The 22,807-nt window shown below is 42.0% G+C and overlaps 2 protein-coding genes across 2 annotated transcripts in view; one reads left to right on the top strand and one right to left on the bottom strand.

The window, feature by feature from the left end:
* Window positions 1–3: 3 nt before the first annotated feature.
* rcor3 (REST corepressor 3) lies at window positions 4–8,543 on the bottom strand. The gene is made up of 12 exons (XM_071897183.2): window positions 8,386–8,543; window positions 8,221–8,277; window positions 7,301–7,378; window positions 7,156–7,208; window positions 6,372–6,533; window positions 5,592–5,716; window positions 4,664–4,742; window positions 3,762–3,977; window positions 2,627–2,704; window positions 1,819–1,876; window positions 1,167–1,411; window positions 4–540 (listed from the first exon to the last, which is right to left on the bottom strand). The coding sequence occupies exons 1-12, from the start codon at window positions 8,507–8,509 to the stop codon at window positions 145–147; spliced, it is 1,671 nt and encodes a 556-aa protein (XP_071753284.1). The 5' UTR covers window positions 8,510–8,543; the 3' UTR covers window positions 4–144.
* Window positions 8,544–11,360: 2,817 nt separating this feature from the next.
* Window positions 11,361–22,807, top strand: part of LOC139910000 (voltage-gated delayed rectifier potassium channel KCNH1) — a 48,183-nt gene continuing 36,736 nt past the window's right edge. Inside the window, exons 1-6 of the mRNA XM_071897182.2 lie at window positions 11,361–11,531; window positions 15,627–15,750; window positions 15,858–15,964; window positions 16,351–16,479; window positions 17,037–17,173; window positions 20,391–20,783. Of these exons, the coding sequence (XP_071753283.1) occupies window positions 11,459–11,531; window positions 15,627–15,750; window positions 15,858–15,964; window positions 16,351–16,479; window positions 17,037–17,173; window positions 20,391–20,783 (963 nt within the window). The 5' untranslated portion in view covers window positions 11,361–11,458. The remainder of the gene's footprint in view (window positions 11,532–15,626; window positions 15,751–15,857; window positions 15,965–16,350; window positions 16,480–17,036; window positions 17,174–20,390; window positions 20,784–22,807) is intronic.

Here is a 22,807-nt window from a genome sequence, read left to right on the forward strand (position 1 = left end):
TCGTGAACACTTCCACATCAGCGCTTTGAGCCGTCAAGTCATGCAGACGAATATTCCCACAGGACCTGAATGCAGCATTACAGACAGATTCCACTAACAACATTTCCATCTCGTCTCATCAACAGAAACTCAGTCTGAGGTTCGTTAGTGGAGGGAGGAAGAGGAGGCCGTTTCTGATTGGTGGACCGCCAGGCCGGACGGTTGCTGGGCGGAGCTCGGACCCGACCCCCCGGGGTTGCCGGGGTTGTTGCCGAGGGAAACGGGGGCGGGAGGCCGGGGGTTGAGGCGGGGGGGCAGGGGGTTGGAGGGTCGGATGAGAGGGGGCGGCTGGTGGAGGGCGGGGCGGGGCTGCAGGAAGCGAGCTTGCTGCTGGAGGGGCGGGGGCTGGCGGTGGAGGGAGGGCGTGGCCGGGAGGGAGGGGCGGAGCAGAGGAGGAGGCTGGTGGAGGGAGGAGGAGGCGCTGGACGTCACGGGAGTCTGAACCGAGGAGGAGGAGGAGGAGGAGGCGGCAGGAGACGCGCCGGACGAGGTCACCTGACCCTGCAGGAGAGACGAGAGGGCGGGGCTAAGGTTACTTCAGTTCAGGTCTGTATTGTTCACATTCAATTTGCCTCATAAAACAGAAATGGAAATATTAATAATCAGTTTTGACTCAATTTGTCGCTTTGTCATCCATATAAATAACATAATCATGTATCACAATACTAAAAGATGCACTGAATAATTTAGTAAATTCACTGCATATTTCAGTTACATATACACTACCAGTCAGAAGTCTGGACCTGACTGAATGTTTTTTATTCTCTTAAATTCATTCTGATCTAAAGTCTTCTGCTTAAATGCTTGAAATGAGTTTCTTAGACAAATATAAATAGTGAAGTTGATCCTATGTATGAATTTCTTTCTGAAGCCTTTGCCTTTCCATCAAGGCAAAGAATCTAAAATATAAGATAGTTTTGATTTATTTAACACTTTTTTGGTCGCTGCATAATTCCATTTGTGTTATTTCATAGTTTTGAGTCTTTACTGTTATTCTAAAATGTGGAAAATAGTAAAAATAAAGAAAAATGCGTGTGTCCAAACTTCTGACTGGTAGTGTACTGTATATCTGTACAGTTTGAAGTCGATTGAATCGTATCAAATCGGAAACAGGAGCGCCTCTCCACCTCTTCATCCTCTTCGTCGGTGCTCTTCCCTGACGGAGTGGTGGAGCTGTTCTTCCCCTCCTCTCCAGAGGTGGCGCTGTCTCCGTTGGGAGCTCGGGTTCCCTGCTCCGCCTCCCACTCCTGCAGCACCTCCTCCAGGTTGAACCGCCGCCGGTAGTTGACGAAGAAGTTCTTCACCTGGCCCACCGTCTTGTTGCCGATGACGTCGGCGATGGCCTGGAAGTCTTTGCCGTATTTCCTGACACCTGGAGGAGCAGACAATTCCATTTCATGATCCAACATCAAACACCCAAAGGTCAACAGGCAGAAGCTCAGGTGCGTACGGTTCCAAGAAGAGCAGAGCAGGTACGAGATATGGGAGTTCACACACTGATGAAATGAGGGAAGTCTTACCGAGGAAAGATACAGAAAGTGCTCAACAGTGAGAAAAATCAAGCAAAAATCGAAACATCAAGTTTTTGTTTGTGCGCTTTTCTGTCTTTGTACTATTTCCCTCACCGTGGAGCATTTAATCACTGTGTGAGTTCCTCTATCTCAGACCAATTTATGTTGGCCATGTCAACAAACGTTAACGCTAATGTTTCAGCCTACAGGCCTCCATCAGAGTGTAATCCTGCCCAGGAAACCTGTTACTCCGCTACATGAACTTTACCTTGAACGGCCAGAAGCTGCTCGTCGGTGGTCCAGCGGGCGTTGACCTTCTGGTTGCACTAGAAGACCAAAGATCAGGGTTAAAGCTGCAATAAGCTAAATTTTCTGACCACTGGAGGGCGACAGAACACGTTTGTAAATAACACACAGCAAAGCCACTGCACTATGGAGGCCAGAAAAAGTTCAGGAATGGGAGGGCGAGAGCGGCGCTTTTAAACAGCGAGGGAGGAGCCAAGCTAGTTTTAAAAAAAATGAAAAGCTGCTGACTGGAGCGGGAGGAGCTTCATTCAGGAGCGGAGTCTGACAACAAGCTTTAGAAAAGAGGAGAAAACATCAACACAGCTGGATACTGCTTTATATCATTATGTCTCTATGAAATCTCCACATAGCAGCATTAGCTTCAGGATTGGTTAGAAGGTCTGATGTCACTTATTGCAGGTTTAAAGTGATTGACAGTTTGTACCAGGAACTAGGGAGGGAGAGTCATCATGTCGCCCTCTGGTGGTGAAAATCAAACTTTAAAGCAAAAAAGCTTGACTTCTCCAAAGCAATGTTGATAAAAACATTTGACAGACTGCAGTGAATTAACCTGACTGATATTCCATATTCCAAATAATCTTCCTTTATTGACTGCAATTATTTTCAAGTTGAGCTTTTTCAATGTTTCATGGCAGCAAACCTTATTCTTGGTGGTTTAAAACTTCACCTTTCTGAAATGAAGAATGACGATGAAGTTTATGCAGTTAATTGTTCGTGAGAAATTATATTTGTCAGGAGAAATGAATGTTGAGTCTGAATCAGTAACGCACCTCAGGCAGCCTGAACTCCTCGATCCCCGACTCCATGATGTGTTTCAGGCCGCTGTTCATCTGCTTGGCGTTCTGGACCTGAAACACACCAGAAATGGTCAAAACCACTGGCGACGTTTCAATACCAATTCCAGCACTGATAATTTATAATCGATACCGGTTCTAATATTATACTCTTGTTCATTCCTTTATCTGTTGACAAGAACAAGAATAACCTGATTAAAAATATGTATGATCTCAGTTTTCTTCCAAATGTGTCAATGGTCACCGCGAAAAAACAGCTATTTTGGTGTTGACGTTCCAAAACTGACCCCAGATCAGAGCAGATGCATCAAAGCTAGGGACGGGACAATATATCCAAATTCAATATATCTCAATATAAAATGTGTCAATCCGTATGTTGTGTCAGGAACATGAATGGTGATATCAGCTCCATGTTATTCTGCTGTCAGGAACATGAATGGTGATATCAGCTCCATGTTATTCTGCTGTCAGGAACATGAATGGTGATATCAGCTCCATGTTATTCTGCTGTCAGGAACATGAATGGTGATATCAGCTCCATGTTATTCTGCTGTAGTAATCACTAATGAGACTCTTGACCATCACAGTTTCACAAGCTCTCCATCCAAATTATATTATTGTCACTTTGTAACGACATTTTTAAATTGTTGTTTACATTCTAGCAGCCAATGGCATCGCTAGAAAGATTTGAGTCTCAGAAATAAACAGAATTCTGCTCAGTCAGACTTTGTTGTCTTTGAACCTTTATTGATCACATGGTATCCTGGTTGTATTGATCCTGAACCTCAGATCACGTATCGAGTCAGATCAGGAGAGAAACAGATCTTCCGTCACTAATCAAAGTGGTTTAAAGTGTTTTTTGGACCACTGGAAACAGCTGGAGCGTTTGAAAACACGAGTCTGACACTTTCGGTGTGTTTCTGCTTTAAAAAGTAACTGCAATGTCCTGAACCTTTATGAATCACTCCCCCATTACTTAGCAGCAAACTTCCAACAGTTCAGCACTAGGAACACCAGGAGATTAAAGTTAACATTTTGTATTTCCCTTGAGCTTTCCAGATCCCTGTCCTGCGTGGCGAGGAGGAGGCTGAGCAGGTCTAGCACCTCCTACCTGTCTCTTGAGGGAGACCAGCTCCATGTCCAGCTGGCGGAGGAGCGTGTTGGCGGCGGAGGCGCTGCAGGAGACGGCCACCACGTCCTCCTGGGTCAGGTACATGCCTTTGGGCGGGCGACACCGGGAGCGCTGGTGGTGTCGGTGCTGCAGGGTCTGGTGTTCCCGCCGGCCCAGACCCACCTTGGAGCCCGGCACCGGCGGCTCCGCCTGGTTCTGAAACAGAGACGGCGCTTTAGGATGCTGTCGAACCTGCAGCAGACGGGTTGTTTCTTGTTGAATTTACACACTGGTTTGGTTCTGTTTCACACAGAAACATTTCAATCCAACCCTTATTTAAATTACCATCAGCTAGATTTGAGGTGATTATGATTAATGTCACCTATAAAGGCCGTTATTGCATTATAAGAAACCGGATGAACACAGCTGGTTTTTGTCCAATCTTTCGAATTATTTGGCGCATGTTTACCTTCAGTCTGATTTCTTGCGGTTTTTTTTACATCTGTGCATGAGAGCAAACATGAACAATAAGAATAAGAATATGAAGTGAAGAATACGAACATTCTTCATCTCCTAGATGTGCGGCGCCATGTTCAACATCCAAAACAACCGGCAGGAAGTTTGAGTTTTCCGTCACTTCCTTAAGGAGAGAAATCAGCTCTGACTGGATCGTGTAAACCAGGTTTTCCTCGTTATCACATCACTAGAGCGCATGGAAACGCCTCAATCAAATTATTACCACAGCCTGATTACTCCCAGTTACCGGGTTTTGGAAACACACTCTCTGTCCAAAGGTGTGTGGTGACAGTATTCAGTAAAGCTCTCTGTGTGGGCTGATACTTGGTGCTCAGCACTCAGTGTGGTATCGTCATGGTAACAGCAGTACGGGTGTGTCCTGGTACCTCTTTCTTGGTTTCCTTGTTGGGGTCGTAGTCGCTGTCGTTGGCTTCAATGGGATTGGCCTCCTCCATCTCCTCATCGCTACGGCAACAACAACAAAGCAATATTCAGTCATCAGCCGTCACACGACACCGCTGGAAAACACCAAAACTAACAACAGCTGCAAAATATTCAGCCACAACAAGAGCGACGAGCTGGTGAGAGAGTCCGGTCGTCCATCCCCGCTCCAGGACCCCGTGACCTCTGACCCCTAACTGTGGACATGTGAGTCTCAAGACGGAGACAAGAAGTGTTGAACATCGTCGCTGTCGGGGGGGGGAACCTCGCATCTCCTATTTTGGTGATTTTTATGCGTTCACTTCAACTGAAAGATTCAACCTGATGTCACACAAACCTGAGAAACACGACTACCAACAGACAGCAGAGTCACAGTGAAGCAGCTCAGTGCTCACAGGGTGTTGTGAGTCCAATTTGAATTTTTAGCTGACGTTTTTCTTATTTAACCGACCAAAGCCTTTCACTAACCTTAACCAAGTTGTTTTAGTTTCCTAAACTGAACCGTTAGTCAACTTTTAGCTGAAAATGTCGTGTCCAGTTCATGTTTTAGTCACAGAATCCAGTTCATTGTGGAGGAATGTCATTTTCACATAATTTGTGTCCACAGCACGTAACTCTGAGATTCAAAATTTGTGCTTATTTCACGACTTTTTATGAGATCCTATTGGAAGGGTTACTTGTTCCTTTATGGTTGAGAAAACTGTCTGGCCTGTTGGGCTGATGAAACCATTTCAAAACCCAGTGGATAAAATCAAAAAGCCGTTGTCATCAAGCTAAAAACGAGGCTGTTTCTCTTAGTTTAACATTTTGGAGATGCAAGGTTTTCATCCCACAGCGATGACATCCAGACTGTGAAACCCCAGAGGAACCCACCTGTCGTCCTGGGTGCTCCTGCTGGCCAGCTTCCTGGCCTGCCGGTCCATCAGACTGGTTCTGGAGCGCGTCTTCTTCCAGGAGTAGTAGTACTTCACCAGACTGGAGATGGATTTGTCCGGTAACTGAGACCGAGACAGAAGAAACCTGTTAAACTCTTTCAGACAGAAAGCCTTCAGAAAGCCTTCAGAAAGCCTTCAGAAAGCCTTCAGCCTCTCCTGAATTTGAACTGGATTACATTGAGGTTTTGTGTCTTGTGTATTTAAAACCCAGTGGACCCTCAGACTGGACTCAGGACTAAAGGAACGACCAGGCTGATAATTCACATCTTTCATCATCTTTTAAATTTCTCCTAAAAACAAATTACTTCTTTGCTTTTATGTAGTTGATTTTGATTTTACCCACTTTTAATCTTATTTATGTTTTTCTAACTAATTTGCTTTGGAATACATTTCCTAATATTACCTCCACCTTACATTAAATAATAATAATATAACAATAATGGTGTTATTGTGCATTATTTTTGTAATACTTGCATTAATCTTGTAGTCTTTGTCCTCCCTTTTCTGATTTACTTTTCTCATCTTGCGTTTATATTTCTTTTTACTTTCATTGCTTTTCTTGGCAATTTGATGTTTTCTTGTGTTAATGTTGTGCTGTATGCTTTTCCATCCTATTTGTTTTTTTGTTGTTTTTTTACTTCTGGCCCTTTGTTTACAATGCTAAAATTGAAATAAAAATTCAACAAAACCAAAAAAGCAAATCCTGATTGGTCGTCACCATCTGCTGGATGCGGTGGAAGCTCTTGCCGTGGAAGCTGAAGGCCTGTTCGAACAGCACCTTGTCCTCCACCGTCCACTCGTCCGGGAACGGGGTGAAGTTCGGCAGATCGGCCAGAGACTTCTCGATGTTGTGTTTGTGCCAGAACAGCATGCCGAGCGCCTGCACACACACACACACACACACACACACACACACACACACACACACACACACACACACACACACCGGGTCAGAGCCATGAACCTTCAGTGAGACTCGATGGTAAACAGGTTCCAGCTGTGAGGAAACAGAATGTGAACTGAACGTGAATAACAGGAATCAGAACTGAACTCCATGAAATTCCACTTCTAAGAGAGTTTGTCTCGACTCTAAACATTATAGATCAAAACATTATGAATCAAAAATCAAACACATTCAGTCATAATGTGGATTAGCATCACATGTTCTGCTTCAAACAGCAGCTGAAAGGTTCCTTTAACACTTTATGATATTCAGTATTGATCATATAAAACTCTATGTGGAATCTCAGATATGTGGGAAGAAAAAACTAAAAAACATGAAATTTCACAGAATTTCATTGAACTAAATTCAACTTTCTGAAATTCCAATTCAGTTCACATTCTGTTTCCTGAAGGGTTTTTCCAATTCCAGTTCCTCAGTTGAAGTGGAACTGATGAGGTCATTCGTGAGTTGACCTCTGACCCCGGGCCCGCCTGTCTGTGTTGTGTGTGTGTGTGTGTGTGTGTGTGTGTGTGTGTGAACACAGACGGATCAGATCTACCTGCTCCACGTTGTATCCGTGCTTCTCCTTGGCGATGGCGATGTATTCGTCCACTGAGGGGGAAAAAAAAAAGTGACATTTAGCTTTAGTCTGATATGAGGACCTGACAGAGGACCGCACACGGGACAGACAGAAGTCCACTTACATTTAGAATCAGCGATGGTGTGATACGGAGACCAGACCAGCATCCCCCCGCTGTCTTTATCTGTGTATTTAGTCGAACCTGAACACAGAAATATCACAACAACATTATTCTGCTTATTCTCCTTATTTTAGTTGTTATGAAGTGGAAAAGTTATGATGTGGTTGATGATGATGATTATTATTCTATCATTTTTATTATTAATAATACTAATAATGTTACTGATGCTATTATCCTATTGTTATTCTTATTACTATTAAGTAATAAGTAAAAGTTTATTTATAGTACATTTTCTACACAGGGAAACTCAGTGTGCTTCACCTAAAAGCAAAACCTAAACATAGGAAAACAGTACAAATTGTACAAATACACACATATATTCATGTATTCATTCAGACATTGACAGACGTTCACACACACACACAAAGAAATGATCACTATTATTATTATTATCACACTATTACATTGCTATTACAGCCTACAGTACAGGCTTCCTCAGTCTGTGCATGCAAAAAGAGGGAAAAAACATAAACATTATAATTTCTTGAGTGAAAAGGGAAAGTAGGCTAAATTCAGAGGGGATAATAAAAACAAATAAGCTCTATTAACCTTTATTAATTTGAAATTCATGCATGTTATAACTTGTAACTGAGAAGTTGTGGGTAGCCTCGGTTCACATCCCCACTAACCCTCCACCTTACTGAGCACACAGTCAGTCTGATGCTGATCACTAATGTCAGGAATTGCTTCTCCACTTATTTTTCTTTTTAATCGTTAACGTTACAGTCGGTATTTCCTTCCGTAAACACGGTGAATAAACGCGATATAGCGAGTCATGCCAGGCCGGTGCGCCCCGCCGCCGCCGCCGCCGCCGCCGCCGCGCCGAGGCTACCGCCAGTCAGGTACAAGCAGGGAAATCTCACCGGGTTCAAACTCGGGAATATTGGCCTGATAATCGGATCCGACCCGCATCCCCACATCTGAAAACATGACACAAGGTTGCAGCAGACGTTAGATTTTTAATATTTATTGGCAGAAACACGGATGTAACGTTACAGTGGGGATGTGACGGCTGTTCGAGGCTATACCGTGCTCGTCGTCGCTGCCGCTTTCATCAGAAAAATGTCCGTTGGAGGCGTTGGACGGACTCTTGGTGCCGTTGGACCGGCCTTTCCCCAGATACTCCGAGCCTTTATCCATCATGCCCGGCATCTCGGCTCCGTCTTCACCTGATATCGTCTTAAAATTAAAATGTCAGCAGCAGGAATTGGAGGTTTTTTTTTCCCCTGCCTGGCTTTAACTCCCCGCAGCTCCGTGTCGCTGTTAGTACACTGCCTGCTCTGGGTGTCCGCCAGGTTTTTTTTTACACCGGATCTGATATGCTAACACGTTGGAAAATAACAATTCCCGTGTCTCTTCCGTATTTCATATTTTTTGGCTCTTTGCAGTGTTTTGTGCGTTTGAGATTTTGTACAAATAAAGCCGTGACGTGGGCCTAGTTACTGCGGCGGAAGGCTTTTTACGCACCGTGGGGCGACAGTGCGACTCCTGCGGCGCCTGTGGCAGCAGATCCCTCCGCCTGCAGAAACTAAAATAAGAACTAAAATAGACAAATATAAAACTAAAGACAAAACTTAAACGAGACTACAATTAAACTAAGATATAAACTAAAATAAAAACGAATATCTATCTGAAAACAGCTCATCAAATCATAAGAAAGTGCATATATCTGATATGAAACATCATATTATCACATATGAATACACTTCATATATGAATATATAAAATACCATGTGTAGTGGGACAGTATACATTCCTTGTAGTAACCTGGGATTATTGTTCAATATAAATGCAGCTTTTTATTTATTTAATTCCGTATGTTTTCCACTCCCTCGTGCACCGGGGCTCCCCGGCCGGCAGGGGGCGACACCACACAGTACTCTGCATCACAACGGACTCACCGAGAGGAAATGCCTCTGTTAGAAATATGGGAGAGCAGTGATTGGCCAGTGAATGAAGACTATACTCAGTTATTTTATTTGTTTACTTTAAAGTCGATTGACATCTCTCAGGTTGAGCGGGTCAGTCCTGACCTCTGACCTCTGACCCCTGACCCCTGGACCCTGCCTTATCCTGAACCAGTAATCCCTTAAAACAACCTTACATTTTCATTAATTTACATTAATTCACCCCTTAATTCATGCAAAATCCCCTTAAAATGAGTTAAGGGAGTTATTAATGGAGGAGATCCCATCAAAACCTCCTTAAACTCCCCTTAATGTTTGACTGCTTACTTTCTAATTTAATGTAAAATTCAGGGAGACAGGAACTTTCCATTAATAACTCATTAATGACCTGTAAACCTGCACAAAAGGCATGAAAAATCTTAATTTCTAGAGTCTCTGTGAATCAACCTATGAATAAATTCCCTATTAACCCATGATACTATTCTTACTTTATTACAGCTGTTATTTTTAATGGATAATTAATGTTTATGTAATGGAGAAATTAAGGGGGTTGGCTTTGTACTGATACATGCCGTCATTTCATATAATTCAAAAGTTTCCATACTTTCATTTATACATTTTGATCACTATGTTCTTGACACCTAGAAAATGACAGAAACCCACATGACTCTTTACTCTGTGGTTCTTATTATAATTAGAGTTACTAACACATGGACTGACCTGGCTGTCTGTCCACATGATGTTTTAGTCATTTTAAAGCAGTGCAGAAGCCTTCAGAAGCATTTGGCAGATGAAACATGATTCATTCTTTTCATTCATTATTTTTCATCTTTGATATCTCCATTTAAATCAACAGTTAATCTAACTTGTGTATGTTGCTTATGTCGGTCTGTCTTATGAATTTACGACACTAAATGGATGGATTTGCGTTTATGTTTTTGTCATCGGTGTTATAATTACTGACAGTCAGAAGTTGTAGATTAACATATTTACAAAAACATCTGATTTTTAAAAATTGTTCCATGCAATGCTTTTTAGGGTTCGACTGATATTGTATTTTATTAAAATAGGATCTGATCTGATCTGATGGATATGATGCAGTTTGATGGATTACATATTTACTGTAGCACTGATCAATACTGTGGGAAGACCTGAACCTGAACTGATTCTGATGAGACATTTTGACCAGATTCCACACTTTCTATGTCTGTATGTATGATGATGATTGTCAATGTTGTTATTGTATTAAAAACTGAATACTTATATTTGTTTGATTTGCATGAAAATCTTTACATATTAAAAACGGGGGGGGGGGGGGGGGGGGGGGGGGGTTGTTTATCAGCAGCTGAAACTACGAAACGAAAGACACAATCATTAAAAAATATAGTATACACAACAATAAGTAGCATAAAGTGTAAGTAGTATTATTAGTAGAAAACTAAAAATAGAAATTTAATAAATGTATCTATGCAGCATGCACTTGGTTCTGTGACGCAACCTGACCGACTGCACTGATGGGAAACTATGGAAGTCAGAGGTCAGAGGTCAAGGGTCAGAGCGGTTTGACCCCGCTCTCTCTCTCTCTCTCTCTCTCTCTCTCTCTCTCTCTCTCTAAAAATGAGATGAACTAAACTTTCTTGTTCCCATAGAAGCTGTTAGCACTGATATACAGTTACTGATGCTGCTATACTGTAACCTAATGTCTCTCTACCTCCCTCTCTCTCTCTCTCTCTCGCTCTCTCTCTCTCTCTCTCTCTCTCTCTCTCTCTATGTCTCTCTTTCACCTCTCACAGCAGGTTTGCTACCAGCAGATGGTTGCAGCAGGAGGCGCGAGCCACGGGAAGAAACACACCGAGCCCGCCTCAGGTAGAGCGAGCACAGGACAGAATGAGAGAGAGAGAGCGAGAGAGAGAGAGTCAGAAACAGGTAGAGAGAGAGAGAGAGATAAACAGACACAGGGAGAGAGACATAGGCAGATGCAAGGAGAGAGAGAGACAGAGAGCGGGAGAGGTAGATACAGAGAGAGAGAGAGAGAGAGGGAGAGAGAGAGAGAGAGAGAGAGAGAGAGAGAGAGAGAGAGAGAGAGAGAGAGAGAGAGAGATCATATGCTACAGAGAGCGGGGCTCGTGCAGGCAGCAGTAGTGAGATGTGAGCGGCGGGAAGCCAGGTCTGCCTCGCGCTGCAGGATACCAGGATGGCGGGAGGACGGCGGGGTCTCGTGGCCCCTCAGAACACTTTCCTGGAGAACATCGTCCGGCGGTCCAACGGTAGGATCCGGTTCGGTCCGGTCCGGTCCGGTTCGGTCCGGTTTACACCTCATTTTAACAGAGATATCTGGTAGTAGAATGTCTGGTTCTTAATCCGGTTTGGTTTCTCGTCCAGCAGCTGCTCGGTTCCGTTACCAGCCTGGATCCTCTCTGCAAAACCTAAACATTATACAGCTAGTGTTTACCTTCATGGGCTACAAGCCAACTAGCATTTACCTTCATATTATAAAGCTAACTAGTGTACCTTCATATTATAAAGCTAACTGAGATTTACCTTAATATTATTAAGCCAACTAGCATTTACCTTCATGTAAAAATAACTTGTCTTCATATTACAAAGCCAATTAGCATTTACCTTCATAAAGCTAACCAGCATTTACCTTCATATAAAGCTAACTAATTGTCTTCATAAAACCCATGATAAAGCCAACTAGCATACCTTCATATTATAAAGCTAACTAGTATTTGCCTTAATATTAAAGCTAACCTGTATTTATCTTCACATTATAAAGCTAACTAGTATTTACCTCCCTAATATACAGTTAAATAGCATTTAAACCTTCCTGACATAAATAACAATAATATACATTAGGCTGTAACATAATATAGCCTAACATCATAAGCAGGTAAACACTTTACCATTATAAATAGACAGATAGATAGATAGATAGATAGATAAAAAGGATAAGCCATAGGGATAAAGGGATGTTGAGCAGGGTAAACTTACATTACTAATACTCACCTATTTAGGCTGACATAAATGTTAATGATATAAATTCATAGTAATAGTCATACCACCCTAGTTAGTAGTGTGGAATTGAAGATAGCGTCTTTTAGGGAAACCAAAAGCTCCAATGAAAGCTTTTCTGAAAATGTATTTGATTTGATTTTTGTTTCTGTTGGTGGTTGTTTGCCTTGTGGAGGTCGTAGTTCACCCTCTTTTCATTTGGTTTGATTTACCACTACTGGTACACTACTGCTGCATCACAGGTTTTCAGTCAGGGCATCCAGGATCATCTCAGTGCTTTGGCAGATTTAGGGAACGATATAAACTGGAGGTGAAACCAGAAAGTAGTCAGTAAAGACGGAGTAAAACAGCAGTAGGTTCAACTGCTTTCATCTGTTCTGCCTCAACACTGTTTCTGCTTTAACCACTTTTCTTTTCGACTTTTCAGTTTGGACATTATCACATAGACAGACAGGTACTAACCAGTGTTTCCAAATGCTATCATGTACATGTACCCCCCTTCCCCTCCCCTCCCCTCCCATCCCCTCCCATCCCATCCATAGACCTGTGTTACACACACACACAAACACACACACACACACACACACACACACACATACACACCAAGACTGATTGGAGTTCTCTCTATCTGTATTCGTCACTGTCGGGTGAAAATCTCCAAAATGTCAACTTTTCAGGACCTAAGAGAAGCAGCCTAGTTTTTAGCTCGATGACGATGCATTTTGTCGTTATCTGATGGGTTTTGAAATGGTTTCATCAGCCCAAGAGGTCAGAAGTCTTTCTCCACCCACAGAGGAACATCTAGTCCTTCAACTGTAGTGAAAACGAAATGAAAATCATCAAGATTGGAGTTAGCAGGTTTTCACACGACAACAGCGATGTATAAAGACTCAAACCCAGTCCCATTTTGTCTTCAGTTCCCATCCCTTCTGTTTCCTTGTTGACATATCCAACCTATCATCCACGTTGGATATGTCAGGGATTACTGAGTTATACGCTGTAAATATTATTTGCTTGGTCATGTAACTTCATGCAGTAGCCACATGGACAGCAATGATGGATATTGAATTAATGGTATTTAGGCTGCTTTTGTGCTAAATCTAAATCTCAGCTACACTGGGGATTTGACAGACTGTAGTTTTTTGTGTTTTCTGTGTTTTGAATTTTATGTTAGGGCCGGGTAATAAATCAATATTGTCGTTTATCGTATTTCAATAGAATCGTATCGTGATGAAATAATGATATTGAGTTATCGTGATACAGAATGCCTCCACAATACTTTATATTAACATGCATTTCAATGCGATGAATATAAATTTGACTATTTAACATGATTTTGTTAGCAGATATTGTTAAATATCGATATCTCTTATGATAATCTCTTATGATTATCATGATATTATGTTTTTTTCCGTATGGCCCAGCCCTACCTTATGTCCGGTAATGAGGAGTATTATTCTCTTCACAACAGTTGGACTGGGATGTTATGATGCCAGTAAGACGTACTGGAAACCTCCAGATAAAGAGTTGTGTGTGTTTGTCATTTTTAAACGACTCTCCATCTTGTATTATGTTAAATTATAATCTGTTATTTATGTTGCATTGGAATAGTCATGTTGTTAAAATCCTCTGAGGTTTATAAAAGCACAAAGCCTCCAGGCTGGTTTAAAAACCCCAGACCACAATGCACATTATATTCCTCACTGCTGGGATTCAGCTCAGCCTCTTGGTTGAAATGTGAATGTAAAAGTGTGGAAGTCATATCTGAACTGAGAACTGTCAGTGCTTGTAATGTTTAGAAACTGAGGACAAAACATCACTGATCTACAGGAAAGAGTGAAGCACTGGTTTATAACACACTGAACAGCTGCATGACACATTCATCAGCTGTCAGCTTCAGTTAGGTGATGATGTAATTAGAGTGGAAAATTAACGCTAGACATCAAAATACCAGAACATTTTGACTAAAAGTCACTTTGACAGATAACAAGCCACTGTCATTAGCTATGAGGATCCTGATAAAGCTATTAGCTATCTACTGTGGGGGAATATTCAGGTCAGATTTAAGTACATAAATAGTTAAATAGTGAAATGCTATCATGAATAAATAATTTGTAGTGTTAGAAAAATAATTAATATATAAATACATTTATTTTGACATGCATATATTTATTCATGCTGACATTTCACAATAAATTAATTAAATAAATAAATATATGAATGAATTAATTAGTCCAAAGAAATCCTTCACAGTCTTCCTTGGGACAACATAAAAGTTAAAGGATTTTACAATTTACTTTACAATTTACAACATTTAGAGAAATTCGGCCGCTACCAGACATCTGACAAAGGTGATCTACCATCTACCATAAACATTAAGCTGGGAGGATACAAGATTAGCTAAATCACATTAAAGCCAGATATTAGTCATGGGAGATGCAAAGTTTGTTAAATCAGTGTTTTCCAGTCATGTGGCCATGTAGCTGCCGTTTCAGATGCCTTGTGAATGTAGATTTATTGTCTCCCATGATGAAATCAGGGGAGGGACTATGCCCGGTCCGTCCATCCGTCCATTGCACAAAATATCTCCGACGCCACTAACTGAATTTTGGCAAAACTTCAGGGAATGATGCGTCATTGCATTTTCGAAATTACACTGATTGGCCTAACAGGGGCGCTACAACATTTGTTTAATTACCTGTACGTCACGCAGAACATCTCGGACACTGCTGATTGGATTTGTTATTTTCAAGTAAATAACAGAGCGTCTAAGGGGAGCCGAGTGACCGAAGCCAGCAGTCCCAGTGTGATCATAAATTATGAAGCTGCTGTTCAGGTGTTGTGAATGTGTTATAAATCAGTGTCAGCAGGCTGCTACCTGTCACACACTGATAGACTCTGATGAAAATGTCTTGTCCAGTATTACCCTAGTGACCAGCCAGAGACCAGAGAGCTTACTGAGTCACCACACACACACACACACACACACACACACAGATGAACCTTTCCTGTGGTGCTGTAGATTGGTGTGTTGCTGTCTGTTTGCTTTTAGTGAGTTGCCGTTAGCTGTCTGTTATGTTGTGTCCAGCCTGAATATTAATAACAAACACAGTGTGTGCCCTAAATATTAAATACTGTTACCCTCATGTTATTATGAGCCCTGCTTCAAACAGTAACAGCTTCATTTCTACTACACTGCTCTTTATGGATGGTATGCTGTAGATAGATAGATAAATAAATAGATAGATAGATAGATAGATGTCCCAGGGTGGAACTTGAGCTAATTGTCCTGTCATGTAATCCATCAGTGTAGATGTCTAGTCTAACCTACTGGTTCCTGTGGTCAGATACCAATTTTGTGCTGGGAAACGCTCAGATCGTCGACTGGCCCATCGTCTACAGCAACGATGGTTTCTGCAAACTGTCTGGTTACCACCGAGCCGAGGTCATGCAGAAGAGCAGCACCTGCAGGTACACTAACGTATTTTTGAATCAAAGCTGATGATAGCCCATAGATTGCGGATTGTTAGCTTTAAATTTTCTCAGTATTGAGAGTGCAGCTGTATTTCTTCCTGCAGCTTCATGTATGGCGAGCTGACAGACAAGGAGACCAGCGAGAAGGTCCGCCAGACCTTCGAGAACTACGAGATGAACTCATTTGAGATTCTGATGTACAAGAAAAACCGTGAGTGCATTTTATTGGCAGTACTCTGTTGATTCGTCATCACTACCTCTGATATGCCTGGACTTAAAGGAGAGATGGTATCAAAGCAGATTTCCCTCATGTTCCTCCTCCTATCTGTGGGAACGCTAACCGATGATTCTGACGCTATGGACGCAGTCACAGTACCCAAGATGATTTTAATGTCAGCAGCATCAATGAAACAGCCCAAAGCTCAAATAAACTTTCCAAAACTACCTCCAATTCACTGTCAATGGGCAGGTTGAGTTTTTATTCCCCTTGATGACATCACAGATTAGTTGTGGTTGTCTGTTGGGAGGAAGTTGCAGTGTTCTTCCCAGACCGGAGGAACAGCAAACTGAATTCAGTCCTTTCTGTTTCCGCTGCAGGAATGCCGGTGTGGTTTTTCGTGAAGATCGCTCCAATCAGGAACGAGCAGGACAAAGTCGTCTTGTTCCTGTGCACCTTCAGTGACATCACCGCCTTCAAGCAGCCAATTGAGGATGACTCTTCAAAAGGTGGGCAGGGCACTTACAGCTCACAAAAACCCAATGCATAACTGCAGTACAACGCCTCCTGGTGAAACAACGTTATCCCACTACTGGCTTTGTTCACACAGAGATATTATCTCTCTGAAATGAGAATACCTGAGTGTTTGGTCCATGGACTGATAGTATGTGACAGCTAGACAGGAGGTTCACATGGACGAGGCTGGTTTACATTTGTAATGTCTGAAACAAAAACAAAGCTTTATGTTGAGTTTTTGATGGGTTATGAAAGGTATAAAAAGCTGATTTTCCAGTTAAAAGTCAAACTTTAAAAACATGCTTGAATATTCCTGAAATATATATGATCAAATGAACCTGGGATCATATCTTCAAGAAGTTATGGATTGTCTACAACATTTTGTTTCGCAGACTTGACGTAGATACATCACAGGGTAGACAGTTCTCGTTTGCTTTCCACTGATACAACTTAGAAATCCTGAACTCATTTAGTGATCTTTCTAGCAAAATATAATATTCTGTAACGTCTCAGTCTTGTGTTTGATGCTGTTGTTCTGTCTCGGTCCCAGGTTGGGGTAAATTTGCCCGTCTGACCCGTGCGTTGACCAGCAGTCGAGGGGTTCTACAGCAGCTAGCGCCAACCGTCCATAAAGGCGAGAACGTCCATAAGGGCGAGAACGTCCACAAGCACTCGCGCCTGGCGGAGGTAAAGTCCTCTCTGATTTTATAAGAACCTTCACCTGGTCGAGGTAAACTCCTCCCTCCTTCCATAAGAATATTTAGCTGGCGGAGGTAAAGTCCTCCTTCCGTAAGAACCTTTACCGGGTAGAGATAAAGTCCTCTCGCATTTTATAAGAACCTTTACTTGGTGGAGGTGAAGTCCACTTTCCTGCCATAAGAAAAAATCCTCCTTCCATAAGAACTCTCACCTGGTGGAGGTAAAGTCCTATCTCCTTCTGTAAGAGCCTTTCCTGGTCGAGGTAAAGTACTCTGTCCTTCCATAAGAACCCTTTCTTATGGAAAGAGATAGGACTTTTCCACCATGTGGTAAAGTCCAATCTCTTTCCTTAAGAATCTTTAGCTGGCAGAGGTAAAGTCCTTTCTCATTTTATACAAAAAAATCCTTCTTCCATAAGAACCTTTACCTGGTCGAGGTAAAGTCCTCTCCCATTTTATAAGAACCTTTACCTGATGAAAATAAAGTTTTCTCTCATTCCATAAGAATCTTTAGCTGGCGGAGGTAAAGTCCTCCCTCTTCCATAAGAACCTCCATCTGGTCGAGGTGAAATTATCTGTCCTTTTGTAAGAACCTTCATCTGATTGAGGTAAAGTCCTCTCTCCTTCTATAAGAACCTCCATCTGGTCGAGGTGAAATTATCTGTCCTTTCGTAAGAACCTTCATCTGATTGAGGTAAAGTCCTCTCTCCTTCTATAAGAACCTTCACCTGGTGGAAGTACAGTTCTCTGTCCTTCCATGAGAATCTTTAGCTGGAGAGGTAAAGTCCTCTCTCTTCCATAAGAACCTTCACATGGTTGAGGTAATGTCCTCCCTCCTTACGCAAGAATCTTTAGCTGGCAGAAGTCCTCTCTCATTTTATAAGAAAAAATCCTCCTTCCATAAGAACCTTCACTTGGCGGAGTTAAGTCGTATCTCCTTCCATAAGAACCCTCACCTGGTCGAGGTAAAGTTCTCTGTCCTTCCACAGGAACATTTACTTGATGGAGGTAAAGTCATCTCTCTTTCCCTAAGAGATGGAGAGCCAGTCAGTTTGAGGGCATCTACTGAGACGTCTGGACCCAAACCTCACCAGCTGAAGGTCCAACTGTGTTTGTTCATTCTGGTCCCTTGGTACTTACTGCCTTCTGAAAAGGCTTCCATCTGTTTTAAACTATTCAATGGCGAAGTCCTGTCAACAAGAAGAGCATCTCAATATAGGAGATATGAATCTATAATAGATTACCTCTTTCAACCCACTGTGGAGTTGAGGAGAGTGTAGATACTGATCTATTATAAATGACCACACTTTCTCCTCTGAAAACTGGAGTAGCCAGGTGACCAGAGATGCTTCATATGGTATGGAACTAGAAGTAAACACTATTGTACAAAGAGATTGCTCTGAAAATTGGTCTTTTTTGTTTCTCTACTGAGAGGAAGAGTAATATATCGGTTTCGGTAGAGCTCCTGTAAATAGATCTGAAACAAGGCCAAGAGCATCAACAGCTTAAAGGACCACCGACATCTTCTCTCACTTCCTGTTATTTGGCAGAGCAGAGTGTGTTCAGATGGGCGGAGGTAGTTCCTGTTGTTTACTGATGGTCTGCTTCCAGACTGAGGCACCCAGCCTGGTCTAGCTAACAGCCCTGCTATTAAAAACAAACTTTGTACCTGTTCTTTCCCTGGCACTTCTCTGTCATCCATGGGTCACTGTGATGGTGATCTAGGAATGAAGCTCATTCTGCTGCTGACTTTATTGGAAGTCTCTCTGGATCAGAGTGGCAGCTAAATGGCTAAATATAACTATAATATATAACTGTAATGTTGGGGTGTTGATGGGCTGCAGTCCATTCTCAGTCCCACAGCTAACAGGATGATCAAATTTACTCTGCAACATGAGATCTTGTAAATACAGCGGTGTGATATTAAGGTTGGTCTAAAACCAGTTAGCTGTCTGCTTTTGTCATACCGTCTATTCCTATGACACCTGACACTGAAGAGGAAATGATACTGTCTCAGTGTGTTACATTAGAGCCTACTACAGTCTAGACAGTATCAGTGACACTGCTACTGCTTTGTTTTGTGCCTTTGAATTAAAAATATAAGCTGGTGAGAAAGAAATACATTACATATTCTGAGTAAAAAGGTCTGAGTACAAATAGAGAATTACAAAGCAAATGATCGTCCATGGATTTTTCATTAAGCTATCAGAACTTTATTACTGTAATAAGCAAATCCCATTCAGTAAACTGTCATGTAGATCAGATTCTGCTCCCCAGCAGGTTTTATACGGTGAAAATGATTGTGCCACCAACTCCAGGTCATGAAGGGCCACGGTGTGTTATCCTGATGGCTTCTGTTTTTCAATATACACTCCTGTTTTGTCTATTTAAGCAGAATGGTCCATATAATTACAGATGAAATATATTCAATTCAATTCAGCGAGCAAACAGAGCATTCCACCACCATCACCCTCCTGCCACCAGGCTTCATGTTGATGATAAGTTCATTCTTCAGCGCTAATTTGCTGTGGCTAATCTTTCCATTAATTCCTCAGAGATAATTACTGTAGCACAGCAAGTTTGCACTAATGAATGAACCTATTACCAAGGCGGTGGCATTAGGGTAATACGGTGTATACTATATATTAGGACGCAGGTAATATTAATATATTTTATTTGTACAGTGCTTTTGAAAAAACAGTTGCAGAGTGCAGTGATACACAGTGTTTAATTAACCCCTTACACCCTGAGTTTCTTCCCTGAATTTCCTCTTAAGTAGCTTCAAAGTTAGAAAAACATTTTTCCATATTGTACAACAGTGTCACATACATATTCTGTATCTGCTCGTTCCCACACTTCATTGAAGCTATAGCAATTATAATGAGTGAAATATTCAAACCCAAGGCGCCATTTTTTAATGACTGCACCAATACATCAAATGGAAAAAATCTAGATGTTTGTCCACCATTTTATACACATGTTCCTGTAATTCAGCATGACATATTTGGTATCTGTGGAAACCTTGGGATCTTGACTAGAATTTAAAATAAAGTTTGATAGGTTTGAACAAAGCTTGACTTCGAAACATATGTTTCTAATGATGGTCCCACATGTGGTAATGGCAGGATAGAGGTGTTTTTTTCTTCAAATATAGACCAAAAACACAGCAAATGAGCTGCAGGTTGACATTGTTCTATGTGGATCAGGTTCTCCAGCTGGGTTCGGACATCCTGCCTCAGTACAAGCAGGAAACCCCCAAGACGCCTCCCCACATCATCCTGCACTACTGCCTCTTCAAGACCACCTGGGACTGGGTCATCCTCATCCTCACCTTCTACACTGCCATCATGGTTCCCTACAACGTCTCCTTCAAGACCAAGCAGAACAACGTGACGTGGCTGGTGGTGGACAGCATCGTGGACGTCATCTTCCTGGTCGACATTGTCCTGAACTTCCACACCACCTTCGTCGGCCCGGCGGGTGAGGTCATCTCTGACCCCAAACTGATCCGCATGAACTACGTCAAGACGTGGTTCGTCATCGACCTGCTGTCCTGCCTGCCCTACGACGTCATCAACGCCTTCGAGAACGTCGATGAGGTTAGTGGTCTGGACTGATACCTACCTACTGTACCTGCCTAGCTACCTACCTTCCTACCTATGTTCTACCATTCTACCATCCTAACTGCCTACCTACCTACCTACTATACCTGCCTACCTACCTACCTAGCCACTATACCTACCTTCCTACCTAGCTACCTACCTACTTGTCTACCTTCTTACCTACTTACCTACCTACCTTTCCTATCTACCTTCCTACTTACCTACCTGCCTACCTACCTATCTACCTACTTTCATACCTATCTACCTTCCTACCTACCTACCTACCTTCCTTCCTACTTTCATACCTAGCTACCTATTTTACTTCCTTCCTATCTACCACCCTACCTAGATACTTATGTTGGTTAGACAGACCCAGGTATCCATCAGCAAGTGGAAAACTCAACTCTGACTCCAACTCCTGTAAAAATGAAGTCAGGAGGAGTCACCTCCTCCAAATGAATACAGGTCGGCTATTTTAGATAGAGACCTAGTTGGCTGTTGATGCCCGGCCTCCTCAGCAGTGTTCTTGTTGTGATACCTACCCTCTAAAAAATAATTCTCATTAGGCAAGCCAATGATTTGCGTTAGATTTAAGAATTTTGTGAATCAATACACCAATGACCATGCAGTATAGATTGGCAGATTGGCTCCTCAGAGGGACTGCCCATCACTAACAGCACTATGTTTTACACAGTTTCATTCCTCAGGGATTCTACTGTTTGTGATCTAATGTTATCTAGTGTGACTTTAAAGTCTGACGTGTTTTAGTAGAGGGAATCATGAGTTCAATGATTAGCATTACAGAGGGTGAATAGTTTGATATTGCATATTGAAATCAATTTATGGACTAGTTCAGACAGGTTTGTCCACAGCTATAATAAACTCAGTCCGACCAATAAATTACATCAACTACAGCCCGCTCCTTAAGTATCTGGACATTGACATAGCTTGATCACATAGCTTGATAATTTGGCTCCATCCTCTCACTAATGTGGATATGAAATGACACGGTGATTAGAGGGTTAAAATTAAATTAAAGGTGACAGTCTTTACCGTGTCATTTCACATCCAAATTAATAAGAGTTTGGAGCCAAAACAACAGTGTGTCACTGTTCATTCCCATGGAATTTTTATATGAATTATGCCTCCAGGTATTAGCTGTGGAGTAAATATGACACCTTCTTATAAATCTCCTTTGTTCGGACTGAATACAGATGTTCCTTTAACCGAACCCTTTTGGTCATTTGGAAGTGAAACGCGTCTCCTTCCCTTTCATCTGCTGAGGCAAGTCAGCTCAAGCGTTAATCTGTTTTCAGCCTAGAGACCCAGTTCACCGACACTCACTGCTCACTGATTAAATCCAGTCAGTTGGAGTCTGTTAACAAAGGATTTTTCAGGGCCAAGTTTAGCCTGTTAGCGGTTTCTAATACTGTTACACACATTGTCACTAATGGACTTTTGACTGATGTCATCCATTTTGCTCTTCTCTGTCCTGTCTTAAACTAAGTATGCTCTTTATAAATTCACAGAAATTACAGTGTGGTCACCAACCATTCCTCAATAATATAGTAGTATAGTAATATCTAACCCACAGCCAGCCATGGCCTGTCCAACTGAGGCATGAAATTGAATACGATGCAGCATGACTGTGGGATGTGGCCATTGTGGATCTAATCAAGATGATGGAGAGGGCCGATTTGTTTTCATCCAGTGAGTTCATAGCATGTAATTACTTCCTTTGGATATGTAGAGAAGGTCAGGACTTGGCACAGCAGATTTGCTGAGATGTCAAAAATACCTACAGTGTAATAATAGGAATCCCCTTTGAATAATTTCAAACCTCCAAACAGCAATGTTGCCACACCGTGGCACATCTATCTACTGTATTATTAACGGTAAATAATGGAAGGTGCTTGGCCAGCCGGAGGAGGGATCCTCTTTGAAAAGACTAATCCTGTTAGAGTGAACCAGGGACTGAGGACTGTTTTCCTTAAGCCTCTTTAAGCCAGGGGACGTTGTTA

This window comes from Centroberyx gerrardi, chromosome 3 (assembly GCF_048128805.1).
Source record: "Centroberyx gerrardi isolate f3 chromosome 3, fCenGer3.hap1.cur.20231027, whole genome shotgun sequence".
In the NCBI taxonomy this organism is placed as follows: Eukaryota; Metazoa; Chordata; class Actinopteri; order Beryciformes; family Berycidae; genus Centroberyx; species Centroberyx gerrardi.